At 47.3% G+C, this 20340-nt stretch overlaps 1 protein-coding gene across 1 annotated transcript in view; it reads left to right on the forward strand.

The window, feature by feature from the left end:
• The window catches only part of TTC7A (tetratricopeptide repeat domain 7A), a 191656-nt gene that overhangs the window by 46086 nt on the left and 125230 nt on the right, over positions 1 to 20340 (forward strand). The window contains exon 11 of the mRNA XM_081854624.1: positions 14599 to 14703. Within this exon, the coding sequence (XP_081710750.1) occupies positions 14599 to 14703 (105 nt within the window). The remainder of the gene's footprint in view (positions 1 to 14598; positions 14704 to 20340) is intronic.

Here is a 20340-nt window from a genome sequence, read left to right on the forward strand (position 1 = left end):
TACTCTGTGTCTGATACTTCGAGCAGAAGCAATTTCTTTCTCCATCTGTGAAGTATTTCAGCCCTAGCACTGAATCTTTCCCAAAGGATTCCTGCTCTATCCTCTGCAATGCTGTCATCTCACTAATGGCAGGGACAGGACGTGTGGACTAGGGCTTTTATCATACTCTGCAGCTTGATGGCAGAGAGCCAGAGGGATGGGGGCAGGGAGGAAAGAGGATGCTATCTCTCCCTACCACCAAAGGCACTTGAGGTTTTCCAAGGCAGAAGATCTCTTTTCACCTGTCTCTCTGCCACAGCCAATTCCTGACCTCATTAGAAACATGAGCCCACATCCCGAGGTTTTACTTTCAGACTTGTAGCACCGGGAATAAATCTGTGACATGATGGAAACACAGCATGACAAGTGCTTCAATTGCCCCATAAATCTTCAAAATCTTTGAACCTAGTATCTTGTAAAGAGTAACCAGAGGATCAGCCCTTGCTCTCATCTTGTGTCCTGGACCCTCTCTATCCATGATACCCCCCACTCTGCTGTGGTTTATTTCTTATTTCTTTATTGGGTTTCTATACCGCCCTATACCAAGCAGGTCTCAGGGCGGTTCGCAGGATAAAATCAAAATACAAAACCACAAAATACATAATCAAAATAACAACAACAACCCTATAACTCCTCCCCCAAAAAAACACATTTTAAAGAGGTGTAGTTTGTCCAACCTGAGCTTGGTAAAAACACCACCTTGTAAGAGCTTGTAAAAGGAGAAAAATAACACCGATTTTCTCTTGCTGGTCAACCTATTAGTGCGATGCAAAGGTTTATCCGTATTCATACTTTATAATGGCATTTTGGCTTTCTTGAACAAAGGCTGTACTTTCCTGATCAACTGCAACCTGCAGCCTAATTTTGAAAGTTCTGATTTCTGGGAAGAGTGGCCTGTCCCTCTTCCTGCAGCAGCCTGTTGGGTGGCTAGCAAGGAGATGCCAGAAAGAGAGAGAAAACAAGGTTTGGGGGCACACCATGTGCACCATGCCCCCACATTACTCCTGAAGGAATGTAGCCCTTGACAGAAAACGGGTTGCCCCCCTGTTCTAGGTATACAGTTTCCCCCCACTATGAACAGCACGTATCATGAAATGTGCTGAATATAGTTTGCAGGTGAGCTAGTGAATTGATAACTACTAACAAAAAATATAAACCACAGAGCCTAGGACTTGCCGATCAGAAGGTTAGCAGTTTGAATCCCCGCAACAGGGTGAGCTCCCATTGCTCGGTCCCTGCTCCTGCCAACCTAGCAGTTTGAAAGCACGTCAAAGTGCAAGTAGATAAATAGGTACCACTCTGGTGGGAAGGTAAACGGTGTTTCTATGCGCTGCTCTGGTTCGCCAGAAGTGGCTTAGTCATGCTGGCCACATGACCCGGAAGCTGTACGCTGGCTCCCTTGGCCAATAAAGCGAGATGAGCGCCACAACCCCAGAGTCATTCATGACAGGACCTAACGGTCAAGGGTCCCCTTTACCTTTACCTTTACCAACAAATCTCTTGGCTTTTCTAATTGTTGCGATGGAAGTCCAGGTGGCACACACAGGGGCTCCTCAGCAGCTTCCCATCCCGACACATACTAGAGCCAGACCCGATAGCTTCCACCAGTGTAAGCTGCATCAGATCCATCCAAATTCTAGCTCTCCATAAGGGCTGTCAAGTTTATAGGCAGAAGGGTAGTTGGGAAACAAGGATGGAGAGTGGCTAGCTTTCCTCCAACCCCAACTCCCTTATACTTAGCTTTCCACACAGGATCCAGACATGGGGAACAAAAGTGATGGGGGCACTTAAACCAGGCACAGAGGTTCCTGAGTAAGAATTGTGTGAAGATGTTTCTCTTGCAAGGCCACGTGAGGGTCGCTGGTGCCAATCAGAAGCAGGCCTTTGTCTCTAGCGCACACTGAAGAACTGCCAGTTGATCTCAGAGACAGTAAACAGGGTCTGAAGGGGATATGTTGCCGTGTATGATTAATAGGGATGCATACATGCTATGCTGTTTTTGCTTGCCTATAAACATGGATCACTCGTAGCTTAGTGGCATGAATCACTCCTTCTTTGCTTCAAAACAGAGTTCCCTTGGAGAAAGGAGTTGATTGTTAAATCCCTAGCTCTGGGGATTGTAGCATTTGTTGTACCCTGGCAACTCTCAGCATCTTCAGCAAACTACAATTCCCAGAATTCTTTGGGGGAAAGCTGTGTGCTTTAAATGAAGTGAGGAAAAGGCTGGCTACCATCTTAGATGACATCAAAAGGGGACTAGTCAAATTTTAGGAGGATGAGGCTACTAATGGCTTCCAGTTACGATGGCTTCATGGTCCCTTTAGGGCCAGGGACACTGTGTCTCTGAATTACCAGCCTCTGGGGAACAATAGCTGGAATGGTCTGTTGTTCTGCTGATGGCATCTAGTTGGCCAGTGAGGGGAACAGGATGCTGGAAGCAATGGACCTGGGGTCTGATCCACCAGGGCTCTCCCTCTGTGTAGTTATTCTGGAGCAACTGACAGTGAGAACACAAGATCTGATCTTCTGTAAGAGGCTCTAATTCTGATTCTCTTTGGCTGTGTGCGAACGCAGGCTCACGGGCAAAGGAGACAGCCGTTCTGCCTCCCTTAATTGACGCTTGAGATATTTTCTGGGCACGGCAAGGAGTGAAGGGGAGGCTTTGCAAAGAGCTGCTCTGCTCTTGCCGATGCCTTGGTTACTCTGAGCCTCTGCGTGGGCGAGAGAATCAAACGGCTCCCAGCTGATGTTTGCTGTGCCGCTGTAAATTTTGGCAGAGCGTCGGGCAGGGAAAGTACAGCGAGGCTTCTCTGCAATCCGTTATCACCATTTTCGTTGGGCTTTCATCTCCTTCCCTTTTTTTCTTTTAAAAAGGAAAAGGTCTGCGATGTGCAGAGACAAGGTGCTCCCTTGCTGTTTAATAAACGGTGTGCCAAGCGCATTGATATTCAGAGGTAGTTGTTAACCTGGGTGACTGTTTCACATTTTAAGTGGCTCTCATGCCAGTCTGGTGTTGTGATATAGAGCACTAGGCCCAGCGCTGGGTTTATATCCCCAACTCGGGAGAGAAGCCCGTGGGACGTTCACTGTGACACATGTGTTGCTTTTCATGAGACTGCCATGTTTGCATATAAAGTGGGGAAGGGCTAGGATTGACACCTGTCCCTAGGAAAACAGGATCTTCCTGTTTTTGAACAAAAGTGTCCCTTGTCCAGTTTTGGCCCAAAATGGTAGTTGTGTCGCTGTTGGTGCGGCTGAGGAAGAGCCTGGCCTGGAACAAGTGACAGTAGAAAAAAGGGAGAAGGAGCGACCTCTCCTTTCCTTCCATCCCTCCCCCTCTCCTTCATTCCCTCTCGCTGGTGGTCCCCCTCCGCTGCCACCTGCCAGTCTAGCATGGTGTGGGGCTGCCACTGCTTGGCGTCCTCTGCCGCCCTGACCAGACCTCTCCTTCTCCCTCCTTCTCGTCCACAATAAACATGCCAGGGGGGCATTGGTCAAGTAGCAAGCAGGGTCAGCCAAGCTTGCAGGCCTTTGGATCGCAACGTATGTCATCGACTTTTTGTAGAAGGTCTGGAGAGCATATGAGGCTTTCTGTCCCTCTTGGGCTAACGTCCCCTGAATTGTGGAGGAAACCTTAACAGGGTATTCCACTGTTTTGGCACCTCTCCTGCCTTATGTGTGGCCTGCACTGGCCAAGCAGGCGCTGGGGAAAGTGATGTCCCTGTTGTGGAGGGGATAATCCCTCAGAAGAACCTGCCTCTGGGTGTTCTGGAGTCTCTGGCACAAGGAAGAAGAAGAAGAAGAAGAAGAAGAAGAAGAAGAGGAGGAGGAAGGGGACTTTGGATTTGATATCCCGCTTTATCACTACCCAAAGGAGTCTCAAAGCAGCTAACAATCTCCTTTCCTTTCCTCCCCCACAACAAACACTCTGTGAGGTTGAGTGAGGCTGAGAGACTTCAGAGAAGTGTGACTAGCCCAAGGTCACCCAGCAGCTGCATGTGGAGGAGCGGGGAAGCGACCCTGGTTCACCAGATTAAGAGTCTACTGCTCTTAACCACTACACCACACTGGAACTTCTGGCTGACACGTGCCTTCCTGTCCTAGCCACTACTCCCATGTCATGACAGGTGCTGGACCGCCTTGTGTCTTGCCTCACTTCAGTCTGTTGCTCCATCTACTTGTTTCTGTTTCTGTTTTGGAGAAAGGGGCAGTACTGGTGCCCAGAGCAAGAAAGTGATGGACGTCGTGCGTGGGAGAGGATAAGGATCAGTGCCCCTGTTTTAAAGCAAGACGCTGCAAGATAGCTCAGTTGGTAGAGCACGAGATTCTTAATTTTGGGGTCATGGGTTCGAGCCCCATGTTGGACAAAAGATTCCTACATTGCTGGGGGGTGTGGACTAGATGACCCTTGGTGTCCCTTCCAACTCTACAACTCTATGATTCTACAAATGTGAATGAGGCTCCAGCACTCCAGCTGGCAAATACAGTACTCCGGCGGGGCTTGTACCATCAATTTTCACGATGTCAGAGAGTGTTTTGGCAAGTTGTAGAAGTGGGGTGATTCCTACACCAGCCTTTACGATTCCAGGCCGCCAGAAATCATGCTGGTCTCCAATGACAAGGATCCTGAGATCATGTTAAGGGTAGCCAAATTCTGTGCGATTGCCATAAAACTTAGGGAACAAGCAGTGCTATCATAATGATTAAGGCCTTAAATAATAATTTTAGGTTATATGTTAGTGACCAAGTTTTAATTTATATATTTTTTTAACTGTTGCTATATCTGTATTGTCCCTGTTATACCTAATTGCAAATTCAATTGTATCCCGGTCGTGTTTTATGACTTCCTTGATATTGTATGTGGACTGGAACTGGTCTGTGACCAAAATAATAAAATTCATTCAATGTGAATGAGGCTGAGGTCTGGATGATGGGACCTGTCAAGCCCTGCTTAGCCCTGTGTCTCGGCCAAACACTGCTGTGTTTTGTCGTTCTATCGTTTTTGTCATTTTATCGTTCTCCATGTGGAGAAAGGGCGATTTGTAAATGTAATGGAAAAAGCAAACTTCTGTCACAGGTGCAGGTGAGGAGAGGGACAGAGAAAGGAATAAACACACTTCTGTGAGCTCTTTGGGACAAAAGGAGGGCGATGTCATGCCCGCCAACATTTCTCAGACGAAAATAGGGAAAACCTATTCCATACCCAAGGGACACGGGTGGCGCTGTGGGTTAAACCACAGAGCCTAGGACTTGCTGATCAGAAGGTTGGCGGTTCGAATCCCCGTAACGGAGTGAGCTCCCATTCCTCGGTCCCTGCTCCTGCCAACCTAGCAGTTCGAAAGCATGTCAGAGTGCAAGTAGATAAATAGGTACCGCTCTGGTGGGAAGATAAACGACGTTTCTGTGCACTGCTCTGATTCACCAGAAGCAGCTTAGTCATGCTGGCCAATAAAGCGAGATGAGCTCCGCAACCCCAGAGTCGGTCACGGTCCCTTTACCTTTACCTATTCCATACCCTCCAACATTTCTCAGATGGAAATATAAATAGACATTGTGTCCAATATGCAAATGCTCCAAAAGTCAGCCATGACCGGAACCCCACCCTCCCGAAGGCCAGTTTCAAAGTTTGACCTGGCAGCTTGCAAGGGTAGCAGAAAGCCTTTTAGAAAGTTAGGGGAAACTGTATAAATATATCCCGTGTATAAAATTCTGCAGCGGCAAAGGGATGGAATGGTTTGGGATGCTCCTTCTGGCTGCTTTCCTTTCAAAAGCTTAGCCTGGTTGCTAAGTAACGCACTTTAAAAAAGAAAGAAGGCAGCAGCCGTACATTTGTCTTTCCTTGCAGCCGGGAGCCTTGGGAGATGCAGGGGCCTTCGCCGGCTCCTTAAATAGCACAAGCAAGGAAAGGAAGTTAAAAAGATTGTAGCAGTTCAAGATTTCGTTACAAAGGTCAGCCAGCTAGAGGACACTCGGTGGGTCGATTTCTCTGCCGGGAGAGGAGGGGCAAGAGGGCGTGTAGTGGGGAGAGGGAGATAGAGAGAGATTTGTGCCTCTAAGCACATGGAAATTTCCAAAGATTCCTGAAAATTCATCAAAACCAGAACGAGCCGGCTAAAGCTATATCGCCACTGTGCTTGGATCGCAGCCAGCGGCTTGGACGGCGAATGTGGGATATTGGGTCGTCGTCATAGACTCTGGGGAGTGGGTTTACACTAGATTATATAATCTCTCTAATCCTAGGCAATTGCTTTAATGACAAGGATTGGAAACAGACTGGCTGGCAGTCTCTCCCATCCTTGCAACACCAGCTCCCAGCTGCCACATGGGGCGGCAAGTATATAATATCAGCCGAATCTAGGCACCAAATTGCACCAGATGAAGAGAACTAGAATCTGAGACTGCAAGGAGCAGTGCATGTATGACAACATGTTTATCATGTGTATTCACTCCATTTGGATTTGGAAGATAGCCCAGGGGAAACAGAGAAACCTGCATTTTGCAGTGGCCTCAGCAGTCCGAAGGGAATATTGTTTGCTCTGGGGGAGGCTTGCCCTGCTTTGAAAGACTAGCTCTGTTTGAAAGACAGCTTGTCTTCTGCTCAGTATGTATGCTTGTAAAAAAGAAGCAGAAGAACTTTTTGAAATCAGTGCGTTCCCAGTTGCTGCAATCCAATTTCTATACGGTTTCTTCTGGAAGCTGCTTAATTGTATATTTTAGAATCAGATTAGGTAATCCCTTCCCATTATTGTCCTCATTTCTCTGTACAGTGGTACCTCTGGTTACGTACTTAATTTGTTCTGGAGGTCCGTTCTTAACCTGAAACTGTTCTTAACCTGAAGCACCACTTTAGCTAATGGGGCCTCCCGCTGCCGCCGCACCTCCAGAGCACGATTTCTGTTCTCATACTGAAGCAAAGTTCTTAACCTGAGGTACTATTTCTGGGTTAGTGGAGTCTGTAACCTGAAGCGTATGTAACCCGAGGTACCACTGTATGTGCCAAACTGACTTGAAATCAACTTTATGTTTGTGCATGCTAGATATTGACCACATTTTCTTTTCTTTTTTTTCATTTTTTCATCCACAGCTTTAAGTTTGGTAGCTAAAATTTCCCCAAACATGTCAGGAAGGGAACACACCTCATCCTTCTGCTCTGTGTTTTTTGTTTTTCTGGGTGCAGTTTCCCCCCAGATAAAGCTTGGATGGTTCTTCTGTGACTCCATCTAGTGTGTGTGTGTGTGTGTGTGTGTGTGTTTTACATTGGAATTAATTTATAGGAATTAAGTTATCATTAATCCATGCAATGAAAGCCATCAATTTCTTAAATTCATTAATAATTTCACTTCTATTTATTCTGTGTCATTCATATCATAAATTCAATATCCCTGCTTGATCGAATTGGTTTATTTTCAGTCATTTTGTCATCCCTATATTACTTCAATATGCTTCATTAGCAATGCAGTTAACTCTTTAAGCTAATGCATTATTAATAGATCATTTTAAATATCAGTTTTTTTAATCAGTGATGGAAGGGACCATCAAATCTGAATTACTGCTCAGTGCAGGACCTGCAATGCAGAATGCAACTCATACATCCCTGGCAGAACTCATATTCGCCTCCTGCTTAAACAGCTCCAGCGAAGGAGAGCCAGCCGTCTCCAAAGGCAGTCTGTTTTGTTGTCAAAAAAGCTTCTATCATTAGGAAATGTCTCTTAATGCTTAGCTGAAATTTGCTTCCCTGCAATTTTCAGATATTAGTTCTCGTCCTGCCCTCCAAAGCCTTAAGAACAACGATTACTGACCTTGATGGTTTACAGAGTAACTAAGAGGCTTCTGACTATCATTCGCTGGGGAACAAGAGCAGGAGGAAACTGCTGCCCTCATGTCCTTTTTGTGGACTTCCCAGAGGCATGTGATAGGTCACTCTGAGAAAGAGGAAGAGGATGCTGGACTGGACAAGCCTTTGATCTGGTGATCCAGCAGGGGGGTTCTTAAGGCCCTTGTCAGAAGCAGGAAAGAGACACCTCTCTGCACACTGTAGCTTGCCAAAATGTGAGCATTTTTTTCTTTTTAAATGGATGTGCGGGGAACAACTTGGCTGTACTGTAATGGGTGAACAGCAGGTGTTGCCATCCAGAACTGAGAAACCGAAGTCTGCTTCACGTTTGACTTGCGGGGGACGGCCATCCTATGCATTGATCAGAGACATCCAAATATGGAGTTTTGTATGCAGACCTAGAACTTGTACAGTGGTACCTTGGGTTAAGTACTTAACTCGTTCCGGAGGTCCGTTCTTAACCTGAAGCACCACTTTAGCTAATAGGGTCTCCTGCTGCTGCTGGGCCGCCGGAACACGATTTCTGTTCTCATCCTGAAGCAAAGTTCTTAACCTGAAGCACTATTTCTGGGTTAGCGGAGTCTGTAACCTGAAGCGTATGTAACTTGAAGCGTATGTAAACTGAGGTACCACTGTATTGAAATTCTCCCGCAGTTTAAAGTCGCATCACTAATAAGTCTAATTATTACTATCTTGCAAACAATGCACTTTCCACCCACAGCCTGACTGAGGAATACTAACATTTTAATTATCTGATTATTTAGACCCTACACAGACGCTGCGGAATCCACTATTACTCTAATATGTGTGATCATTCATTCTCTCATTCTTGTGCACACTACACAGTAGCACATGTGCATGTGTTGCACAAGTACATGCGCTGGAAAATACAACTGGAATTTGGTACGCATAGAGATGCTCACGACTGCTGCTAAATATCTCCTCCCTCCCCCAGTCTGAGGATGCAGACCCATATCATCTCTTATGGGATGTCGTTTGCACTCAAGATCTACCTGTCTCTATATATTTCTCTGTAATCATATATATCATGAAGTTGGAGGGGATCTAGGTCATCTTAATACTCAGTGCTCAATGCTCAATTCTCAGCACTCAGCTAAATCATCCCAGATGATCGCCTAGCCTCTGTTTAAGCATCGCCAGCAAAGGAGAATCCACAATCTCATGAGGTAGTCTGTTCCACTGTCCAACAGCTCCTACCCTTCTCCTATTGGATCTAGTCATGTGTTCTGGAGCAATGGCGAACAAGTCTGCTCCATCTTCTACATGGCAGCCCCTCAGATAATGGGAGACCCCATAATTTCTACTTTTGCTAGCACTGTTGTTGTTTTCCCCCCAATTCAAGGCAAACTGCTGCACCACTATATTTTATCCTATATGTGGCTTGGCTTCTCTGATGTTTTGAAAGTTGGATTTAACAGGCACACTAAATTTCAACTCTAGCATGCGTACACATGCATAAAGGCATACATAATTTTATTTGCATGCCGCCTTTCCGCACTTCAAACTATGCTCAAAGTGCCTTACAACATGAAAACAATACATTGTTGTTGTTTAGTCGTTTAGTCGTGTCCGACTCTTCATGACCCCATGGACCCAGAGCACGCCAGGCACTCCTGTCTTCCACTGCCTCCCGCAGTTTGGTCAAGCTCATGTTGGTAGCTTCGAGAACACTATCCAACCATCTCGTCCTCTGTCATCCCCTTCTCCTTGTGTCCTCAATCTTTCCCAACATCAGGGTCTTTTCCAGGGAGTCTTCTCTTCTCATGAGGTGGCCAAAGTATTGGAGCCTCAGCTTCACAATCTGTCCTTCCAGTGAGCACTCAGGGCTGATTTCCTTCAGAATGGATAGGTGGAAACAATATATGAAAACAATACATAATTAAAACATAACAAAAATAGTGATAGACAATAAATAAAGCATTAAAAAATGCATGGCCAGACTGAACCATTTCCACACAAAACATATCAATAACAGCAACAACCCCCACCCAACAACTCCCTCTAAACAATAACCCACTCTAGGTCATGTCATTTTTAGGGGGTGGAACTAAATGTCTTCAGGGAGGGGTCCTAAAAATATGTTTTTGGGTGTGAGGAACTCAAGTCCACTATTATTTTCGTGATTGGACATTTAGCTTGGTAAGTCTTCATTTGATGACGAAGCACATAGACTGCTTTTGGAAACTAAAGAATTTTAATTTTACCTTCTGAAGATGTCAGGTAGTGCTTGATAACAACAAGAACAGCAACAACAACATAGCATAACTGCAAGTACTTGGCAATATTTTTTAATTATATTAATTTAACCGAAATATATTTTAAAATTCCCAAATCATGTTATAAACTTTTTAACACCCCTCATTTTTGAAAGTTGAAAAATTCAACACACCCTAATAATAGCCCAGCCTGAGTCTGTTCAGCAGCCTCAGATTTTGCAGCTGGAGTCAGTCAGGGCCCAGCCCTTCCAGGCAAGATGGAACAGCCTGCAAGGCAGGGAGCAGGTCTTCTCGGTGTCACAGCCAAGATGATCTCTCATAGCATCACAGTGAGCATGTTAGGGAGTCAAGGAACACTATTTATCTTTAATAGACCTTGTGTTTTATTTGGCAGGTATTATGAACTCATTAATGCTGGAAATGTCCAGTAATAAATTGCTGGCGTCCTGTGGGAAATGACGGGACGTTCTGACATTTAGTGGCAAACCTCCAGGAGAACTGAACATATCTTTAAGCATCATCACTTATCTATCTATCCATCCCAGTTCCCAAGGGTTCCCTGAAAGAGGGACTGGCTGTTAAACTACTCTGAGAATTGTAGCTCTGTGAGCAGAGCAGGGGTCTCCTAACAACCCCCATCACCCTTAACAAACCACAGTTCCAAGGATTCTTTGGAAGGAAGCCATCGCTGTTTAATATTGTTTTAAATGTATAATGCAGATGAGGCCTGGCTGTGTGAGTACATGTTGTCAAATTCCTTCCCCAGTATATAGGATCTTCCATCTCTGCTGGTGTGTGCGCGCACGTAGACACACACACACACACACACAACCCATCATCATAATAAATGTTTTGCTTGTTTGTGAACAATGTGAACATTTTCCCATGGCAGGGCCGTCTTAAGCATATGCAGTGCTGGTGTGATGGCCTGGGATTTGGACTCAGAGGCTGAACCTGAGAAATCCCAGCCTGCACAGGAGTCCCTGCCTCCAGAACCAGCTGAGCCGGGGCTGGGGCTTGAGCCTGAAGGGTCCTCACCTGTGCTGGATCCTCAGGTGCAGGCATCAGCTGAGTCTGCTCTGGCCCCTGAGGTGATGGAGGACCCATTGCCTGCAGGTGCTCCACTCTCAGCCCCATCAGGGAAGGCTGAGGTTGCCTCTGGGTCTGGTAACCCTCCAGCCTCTCCTGAGCTGCAGAGGCTCAGGGCAGAGAGGCGGAGGGAACTAAGTTCCCGCAGGAGGAGTGCTCGCCTCCAGGCCAAGAGAGGCGAGTCACCTGTGGACCGGGGCTGCCCTATGCCTCGGGGCAGATAAAAGCCAGCCAGCCCCAGCCCCAGGTTGCGGGAGCAACATAGTTGGTAACCTGTTCCTGCCTGCACCCTGTCCTGCTCTTCTGCCCGAGTTCCTGACCTCACCGGACTCCCTGCCTTGAACCCTGCTTCAGCTTTGACGGGCAGCCTCCATACTGCACCCTCGACCTCGGACTGGACTTGGACCTCGCTGCACGGTTAACTCTCGTGACCAGCACAGCCAGGGTATAAAGATCCTTTGGGGGACCCCAAAGTTGTCAACCTTTTTTAAGGAAAGGTTCCCCAGAGTTGTCGACCTTTATTTAGGGAGCTGACGCCACACTTATCTCTGCGCAGGAAAAGAAAACAGGAAACATAAGAAGGCCGGCGCAACAAACCAGCCCAAGGCACCATGGGCGCCTCATGGTGTAAGCAGCATGCACTGGGCGGGCCTCTCCACGGCCCTAAACCAATCCCAGGCACGCAGGAAGGCGGAGCTGGCCGGCCACCTCAGCGCCTCGCTGTCTCGCTTGCCCTCGAACTCGCAGCCCACAGCAGAAGAGCCCGCCGCGGCGCTCCAACCGATGGGCAGGCTCTTCCCCGGTCTCCAACTCTCAGGCCCCAGACTCTCGGCCTGGTGCCCCTGAGAGCCTGGCGCCCGGGTGCCCCACACCCCTGGCACCTATGGTTAAGAAGGTCCTGTTCCATGGCATGCTGGCAGGTCTGCAAAGCGATCGTTTCTAACATTTGATGGGAAAGGTTATCAGAATTTCCAGGGGGCTTGTTTTTCAGAGCCGCGTTAGACACTTTGCTGAGCTCCATTTGGCAACGGGCCCTTTCCACCATGTAGTCTTTTATTGCAACGTCCGCTATGTATACTCTTTACTGTACTTCACTGTCGAGGGATTAAAGATTGTCTTGCTGATTAACTGTGCCGCTTTTCAATTACGAACCCATCATTTCATCAATGCTGGAAAAGTCAGGGCTGACAGACTCGCGGGCATAAATGAGAAGGGATTTTTTCTGCCCGTCTCCCCTCCTCTCTCCTCTTTTAGTGCTGGAGAAAGAGACACTTGTTGAACTGTTGCCTTGCCCTAGCCTGCCAGGACCCTCTCGTGGGAATGTGTGCAAAGTGACTAGGGTAGCCAACTTTGGTTGGGCGAAATATGGGACAGGTCAGGCAAAATAAAGGGCAGCGGCTGTTGGAGAGTCGGCAAGGAGGAGGAGACACTGCGGCTGCCAAGGCCCAGCCCTTTGGGACATGCTGACTCCGAGGGGCAGGCAGAGGGCAGCCCCGCCCCCCGGGTAGGAAGAAAGAAAGGGGCAGAGCAGAGCAGAGCACAAGGAGCCTTGATTTTTTTAAAAAAATGCTTTGTGTGTCCGTGTCTAATCTTGCATCTTTCTAAAATGTATTTATTGGTGTGTGTTTTCCTTTTTGTAAATCTATCAAAGAATTAAATAAAAGTAGGATTAAGGGTTTTTTTCATGATGGTGGAGGATATGAGTGTTGTGGTCCTGTTGCATTATTGTGGTGGATATGCTCTGCTGGGGAGGAACACAAATGGGGTGAGGAGGGTCAGTATGAATGTGTTTGTGTGAGAAATGTCCCTATTTTCATCTGAGGAATGTTGGGGGGTATGTGCAATGTGCAATGTGATGAATCACTTGCTTTTATCTTCCCTGAATTGCCCACCATTCATGATGGGACCCCTAAACTAGGGGTCTCTACTTACCTTTTCTTCTATACCAAATCCATTTGTCGTCCCCCTCCCCCAATCCAATGGTCCCGATGCAGAATAGTACCACATTTTTCGCTCCATAGGGCGCACCGGACTATAGGGTGCACCTATTTTTAGGGGGGGGGGGAAATAAAGAAGCCAAGACAGCGAGCGGGATCCATCCCGCTGGCTGTCTTGGCTTCCTCTTTAGCCTCCCGCAACCTCTCCAGCCGGGGTGGGGTGGGAGGGATGAAACAGAGTGCTTAATATTAGGGCAGTTTTCTGGGGTGATTGGGGGGGGGCTTGCTGGGGAGCAGTTTCCGTGCTCATTGGCAAGTAGAACACTCTCTTCATTTAAATATTTCTAAACCAAACTTTAATGTGAAAATGTCACAGGGCAGTATCCAAACTAGAGAGACAACATTACAGTAAGGAAGAATTAAAAATGTCAAGCGCATCATTGACAGCCGGTCAGTAAAAGATCTCAGGTCTGAAAGGCCTTTGTGAACAACACAGTTCTTCCAAGATGCCTGGAAACAGGCAGGGACGTCTTTCGCCAAACTTCTATTGGCAAGGAGTTCCACGGGTCAGTAGCGCCTGCCATGTGAAAAGCCAACCCAAGCTCAGCAGCATGGGGGAATCACCAAAGTGCCCCATCAGAAGACCCCTGCGGAGCATAAGGAAATCAGAGGTTGGGTGGCCATATGCCGGCGATCTTTTAGCTGTGATTCCTGCATTGCAGGGATTGGACTAGATGACCCTTCCAAGCAAAACGAACCCATTTCATTGTTAGGGTTCAGCTGTGTGGAGCGAGTGAAATGGAGACATAAGGTTAGGCTGGCCTCAACCAGAGCCAGGGCTTTTTCAGCTGTAGCTCCGATCTGGTGGAACGCTCTGTCACAAGAGACTAGGGCCCTGTGGGATTTGACATCTTTTCGCAGGGTCTGCAAGACAGAGCTGTTCCACTAGGCCTTTGGCCAGGACACAGCCTGACTCCCTCCTTTGGCAATCCTCACAGAACCTGTAGCCCAATGGTTGCCATTAATTTGATTGGAATTAATTTTATAATGAAATGATTTTAGAATGTTTTATCATTTTACTGTTCTTAGCCGCTCTGAGCCCAGCTTTGGCTGGGGAGGGTGGGATATAAATAAAATTTATTATTATTATTATTATTATTATTATTATTATTATTAATATTAGAGGCTCCTTGGGGTGGGGTGGGAGCATGAGCAGAAGCAAAGCACCTTCCCCTTTCTTCTCAGTAACTACAACCTATCAGTGGCCCCGATCCGTGGGGGGGGGGAGGGGGGCAAGGTTATCAGCCGCAGGATGCAGTTTCCAGGGAACCCCGATTCTTCTCTTTCAGATGCCTTAACTCTGCGGAGTCAGCACTCACTATTGAAGAGGTGACGTTTGCTTGTACTTGGGAGCTGCATTGCCTAACCAAACGCCTCTCCCCTTCTTCCTCCTTCTGCCCAGTCCGCCCACGCCGTCTCGGTACTCAAAGAATGCGCGAAGCTGCGTCCTGAGGACCCCACCGTCCCTCTCCTGGCCGCCAAGGTCTGCATCGGGCCTCTGCACTGGGTAAGCAAGCTGGCGCAGTGCTTGTTACATAATGCATTAGGTGCCGCATTGACAGCAGCGGCGTTTGAGTGCAGCTCAAAGAGGGGAGGAGACAAGAGGCGGAGGGGGGAGTGAGCCTGAACAGCTGCAAAATTACAGCTCTGCGCTGAAAAGTGGTGCAAGGGTCCCCTCAGTGCTGTTGCCTGCTGCTTCAGAGTGGGGAACTGCCTGCTCTATCCAATTCCCCTCCAAACAGAATACGAAGGCTTGGTTGTTGTTTTCCTCCTGTGCAGCCAGTCCAGTATGCATGCTTCTTCGTTTACGGGGAGGGGGATAAGCCCCCCTCCACGCTACAGTCAGACATTGCACCCCTTAGGTAGGCTCAGGGTTGCTGCCTAAAAGTACCTAGGAGCTCATCTGCTTGGTTTTCTCCAGCTGGCAGCTGGTTCCCTTTCTCTTGCTCCCAATGTCACAACAGCAGGGTCTATCTGTGTGTGTTTAAAATGTCAGCCTTTTTAAGATGTACCCTCCAATCACCGCGACAGGGGTGGCTGGGAGGAGCCGCGGCTCAGAAAAACGTTGATAATCTTCGGCAGCAGAAGCATCTGCCCGTTGTTTAGCTGCTCGGGTTTTAATAAATTCTCAGCCTGCCGTTTACGCCAGTGGCATCTCCACCAGGTGGCCCTGCAGTCAGCGGTGGATGATGTTCATTGGAAATATCAAGTAAAATAAGAAGTGGCAGGCTGCAGGGAAGGGAAATAGACGGTTGCCAGGAGCTCAGGGGCTGATTAATTGTCTTGCTTTTAATTGATTTGACTGAATAATTAACGGGTTGAAATAAATATTACAGGATCATAATTCGGGTGATAAAACGCCTCATCCAGGCCTCCCTTTTTCTCGACTGTCACAGTCAAATAAATACTTCCAGGGAGAATTTTTTAAAAAATATTATTGTTAATATTTTATGGTGTTGAAGTGCATTGTGCTCCTTTGCGAGGGGACAGCGCCTTGCTACGTTTTAATATTGCAGTAAGTAAGTTCTTCAGGTAGTTGAACTGACAATTCGATTAATGGATGCAGTCTTAAGGAACTTAAGGATGCTCGTGTGTACAGTAGAATAAAGTTTTCGTTCTTGAGGTTCCAATATTGTGTACGCTTTCCTGGGGCCCCATTGAACATAGGAGAAATTGCTTCCAGGTAAACATGACAGGATTGAACTGTTAACATACGAAAAATTCTGTAATCATTTTGCTATTATAGTTCTTGGCTGTGGGTTCTTTTCTTTTTTTGGGGGGGGTGTTTCTTTTCTTCATGGTGTTCCCCAAAGCATTTACATGCTTATTTTTATAGAATACAGTAGTACCTCGGATTAAGTACTTAATTCTTTCCGGAGGTCTGTTCTTAACCTGAAACTCTTCTTAACCTGAAGCACCACTTTAGCTAATGGGGCCTCCCACTGCTGCCATGCCACCAGAGCACGATTTCTGTTCTCATCCTGAAGCAAAGTTCTTAACCTGAAGCACTATTTCTGGGTTAGGTGAGTCTGTAACTTGAAACGTATGTAACCTGAAGCGTATGTAACCCGAGGTACCACTGTAATTTTAAAGCCTTCTTTTCCACCCAAAATTGGGTCAGCATCGAGGCAAAGCACCAAAAAGGGCAAGAATGCAGTAACTAAACAGCAGCAGCGATATATCAGTAAATAATCAATGAGCATCTCTGTAAAAAGCAGGCTCAAACAAAGCTGTTTTCGGTTGCCTTCTGAAGGTGCTCAAAGAGGCGGCTGGTTCAGCTTCCCCCGCAATGAGTTCCAGTGTCTCGACGCTGCCATTGAAAAGGTCTAGTTGCAAGTCCCAGGTCTCAGTGCAATGGATGCATGCAGCTGCGTCTTCAAAAAGCAGCATGCAGGAATAGACTTTGCTTAATGAGACACCTGTTATAGCAGATGACACACACACACACACACCCTCCAGTTTTCCTTGGTTTCTAGCCTCATCCACTTTGCTTTTTAAACATAAGAGAGTTTGAGGTACAATTTCAGTGCAGATGTCACGGACTAGCTGGATGCAGAGGAGCGGTGGGAGGCAGCAGCTGCAGAACCCCTCCCCAGGGGAAGATGGCTCAAAGCCAGGGGATTGTTGGTGGGATGACCATGAGTGGTCAGAAGGAGAAGACTAGGAGGAGGAGATGTCAGAAGCTGGAGGGGCAACAGGGTTTAGTGAGCAGGAAGAGTCTGTGGCAGAGAGAAGTCCACAACCAGAGGCAGAAGCAGAGGCTGGAGGGGATGGGGAGCCAAGAAGCTGCTGGAGAATCCAGGGAGTCTCCCCCCTCCTGCTGCAACCAGCTCCCCTTCCCTCTGGTCTCCGAGAAATGAATAGAGATTGGTTGTGCGCAGACACAGTTTGAGACTTTTGAGTGGAGAAAACCGTGGAGAGGAGGAGCCTTAGGGACGGGTGGGAAGGCAAGGACCTCCGGTCCTTGCAACTGTGTCATTGGGGAAAGACCTACTGGCAAGGGTTGCTGAGCCACTAGGCCTGAACTGCATTTAGGTTCACTTAAATGAAGAGTTAGCTTCACTGGCTTTGGTGACTTGTTGTCGTTGTTTAGTCGTTTAGTCGTGTCCAACTCTTCGTGACCCCATGGACCAGAGCACGCCAGGCACTCCTGTCTTCCACTGCCTTCCGCAGTTTGGTCAGACTCATGCTGGTAGCTTCGAAGACACTATCCAGCCATCTCGTCGTCTGTCGTCCCCTTCTCCTTGTGCCCTCCATCTTTCCCAACATCAGGGTCTTTTCCAGGGAGTCTTCTCTTCTCATGAGGTGGCCAAAGCATTGGAGCCTCGGCTTCAGGATCTGTCCTTCCAGTGAGCACTCAGGGCTGATTTCCTTCAGAATGGATAGGTTTGATCTTCTTGCAGTCCATGGAACTCTCAAGTGTCTCTTCCAGCACCATAATTCAAAAGCATCAATTCTTCGGCAATCAGCCTTCTTTATGGTCCAGCTCTCACTTCCATACATCACTACTGGGAAGTTATTACTTTAGTGCTAACCTGTGTCTGACTCCAGCCCAGACAGTAGATGGCAAGAGGGATGTATTAAAAGAATATGGGCAACATGTGCATTTCGTGTGTGTCTGCCCTTCCTGAATGCACCAGTTTTGCTCCTGCCATAGCGCTTCCCTTCCTCTCTCAAGACCGAGTTGTAGCCATCCATTTAGAATCTAAGTCTTATGTGGGGGTGCGGGGGGAATGTGCTTGGGAATATCTTTAAGGAGACTTATTTATAGCCTACAGCGTCAGATTGTGGAGGATTCAGGAGGGTGGGAAAGGGGAAAAAACCCCGTGTTCTTCTCTCTTTCCTGTACTCTTATGAAAACTCTTCCACTGCATCGCCTTGGTGGATCCTGAACACAACCACTGTAGTGTTTTGCAAAGGCACAGAACATTTCAGGCCCCCTTACAATCAATCAACCGAACATGCCTGCAAACCCTTTCGACAGGAAACTGTCTCTCCCCCCCCCCATATCTGATGTCATATGGGCAGGTGGGTGTGGCTTGACTGAAGCAGCCTTGGGGGCCACAAATGGGGAGGCCTAGGTCTGCAGACCAGAAGTCTTATAAGCACTATAAGGCTTCTGTTCCATTCTGAAGAAGAAGAAGAGTTTGGATTTGATATCCTGTTTTATCACTACCCAAAGGAGTCTCAAAGCGGCTAACATTCTCCTTTCCCTTCTTCCCCCACAACAAACACTCTGTGAGGTGAGTGGGGCTGAGAGACTTCAGAGAAGTGTGACTGGCCCAAGGTCACCCAGCAGCTGCATGTGGAGGAGCGGGGAATCAAACCTGGTTCACCAGATTACGAGTCCACTGCTCTTAACCACTGCATCACGCCTGGCTGGAGCCCTGTAAGGAACTTGGCATGCTATGTGACATTTAATTGCAGGTCCCAACGTAGATGGCAACGGAACGTGAGAGACCAAACCCATCGGCTGGTAAAATAATGCAGGGCACAAGTTAGCAGAAACGGTTAAAACACCACACACGCCCTCGTAAATTCTACATGGTTCCCATCATTTATCAGCAGCTCTGCCTCTTTCCATCAGCAAAGTATAATACTTGAGCCTTGGGAGGACTTCTTTCCTAAATACAATGATTACAGTCATTATGCGCGTTCAAATTGCAGAGTAATAAAATTAGAATGAGATCACCGTCAGTGGAAGTCCAGCAGGGTAATTTCTCCACTATTGGCAGCAGTGTGAATAGCTAGGTGTACCTAGGTACCTGGTTGCAGCCATTTAATGGAAAATTAACAACTTCTCAGCTAGGAAATATCAAGGCACTTCATTTTTCAGGAAGCTTTGCGAATGCGACTGATTCTGTGCATTTCCAGCAAGCTATAAATATGCTGTTGGTTTTGGAATAAATTTAGAAATGTAATTGCCAGTTATCTACAGAAAGAGAGAGGAAGCCAGAATGCAGCGTATAAGCGAGAAGCCCAGTGTTCTTTCCCTGTCTAATGTTTATTCTTTGGTGTGGTAGTATAGCTGCTGGGCTTTGTTTATTGTGCTCAAGAAAGCTGTACTTAGAAATATCTTCTCCCCCCCCCCCCCGTTCTTTTTAACTGCTTAGAATAAACATCATTTTAATAATTACAGCACGTTTGGAAAAGCACAGAGCACTTTCTCTCGCTAGTTAATCAAGCTGCCATTTAATTTACTTTCCTGCCCTTGTGCTCGGAATCTCAGAATGCTTAAGAAGCAGAAATGAATATTAATTGGGCGCGGCAAAGAGATCCAGAAATCCCAATGCACCAGGGGGTACAGTTAATAAAATACTCTGTACCTCAGGGGTGGAGCACCTCAGGGCTGGAGGCATAGGAGTCAACTCCTAGGGGCCGAGGTCATATCAGGGGCCCTTAATAAAATATTTGAGGTGACCAGACCAACCCAAAGTTGATGGGCTTTGCCATTCAAATGGCGTCTCGGCCTCATCTCTTCCTTCTGAAACTTGAGCGTGGTAACAACCACCCGCTTTACAAGGTTGTTGTAATTGGGCATGTCATTTTAGGGGGTGAACTTTTTTTTTTTGCAAATTTCTTCAGTGAGGGGGTCTAAAAAATATGTTTTCGCATGAGAGTAATTCAAGCCTGCTTTTGCTATTGCAACTGGACAACATTTAGCTTGGTAAGTCTATGTTTGATGAAAAAGTACACAGGCTGCTTTTGGAAAACCAAAGAATTTTAATGTTACCTTCTGAAAATGTCAGGTAACGCTAAATAGCAATAGCAATAGTAGTAATAATAGTAGTAGTAGTGTAGTAGTAGTGGGACGTGGGTGGCGCTGTGGGTTAAACCACAGAGCCTAGGACTTGCCGATCAGAAGGTCAGCGGTTCGAATCCCCGCGATGGGGTGAGCTCCTGTTGCTCGGTCCCTGCTCCTGCCAACCTAGCAGTTTGAAAGCACGTCAAAGTGCAAGTAGATAAATAGGTACCACTCCGGTGGGAAGGTAAACGGTGTTTCCATGCATTGCTCTGGTTCTCCAGAAGCGGCTTAGTCATGCTGGCCACATGACCCGGAAGCTGTACGCCAGCTCCCTCGGCCAATAAAGCGAGATGAGCGCCGCAACCCTAGAATTGGCCATGACTGGACCTAATGGTCAGG

Source organism: Podarcis erhardii, assembly GCF_964252035.2.
Source record: "Podarcis erhardii genome assembly, chromosome: 3".
Taxonomy (NCBI): Eukaryota; Metazoa; Chordata; class Lepidosauria; order Squamata; family Lacertidae; genus Podarcis; species Podarcis erhardii.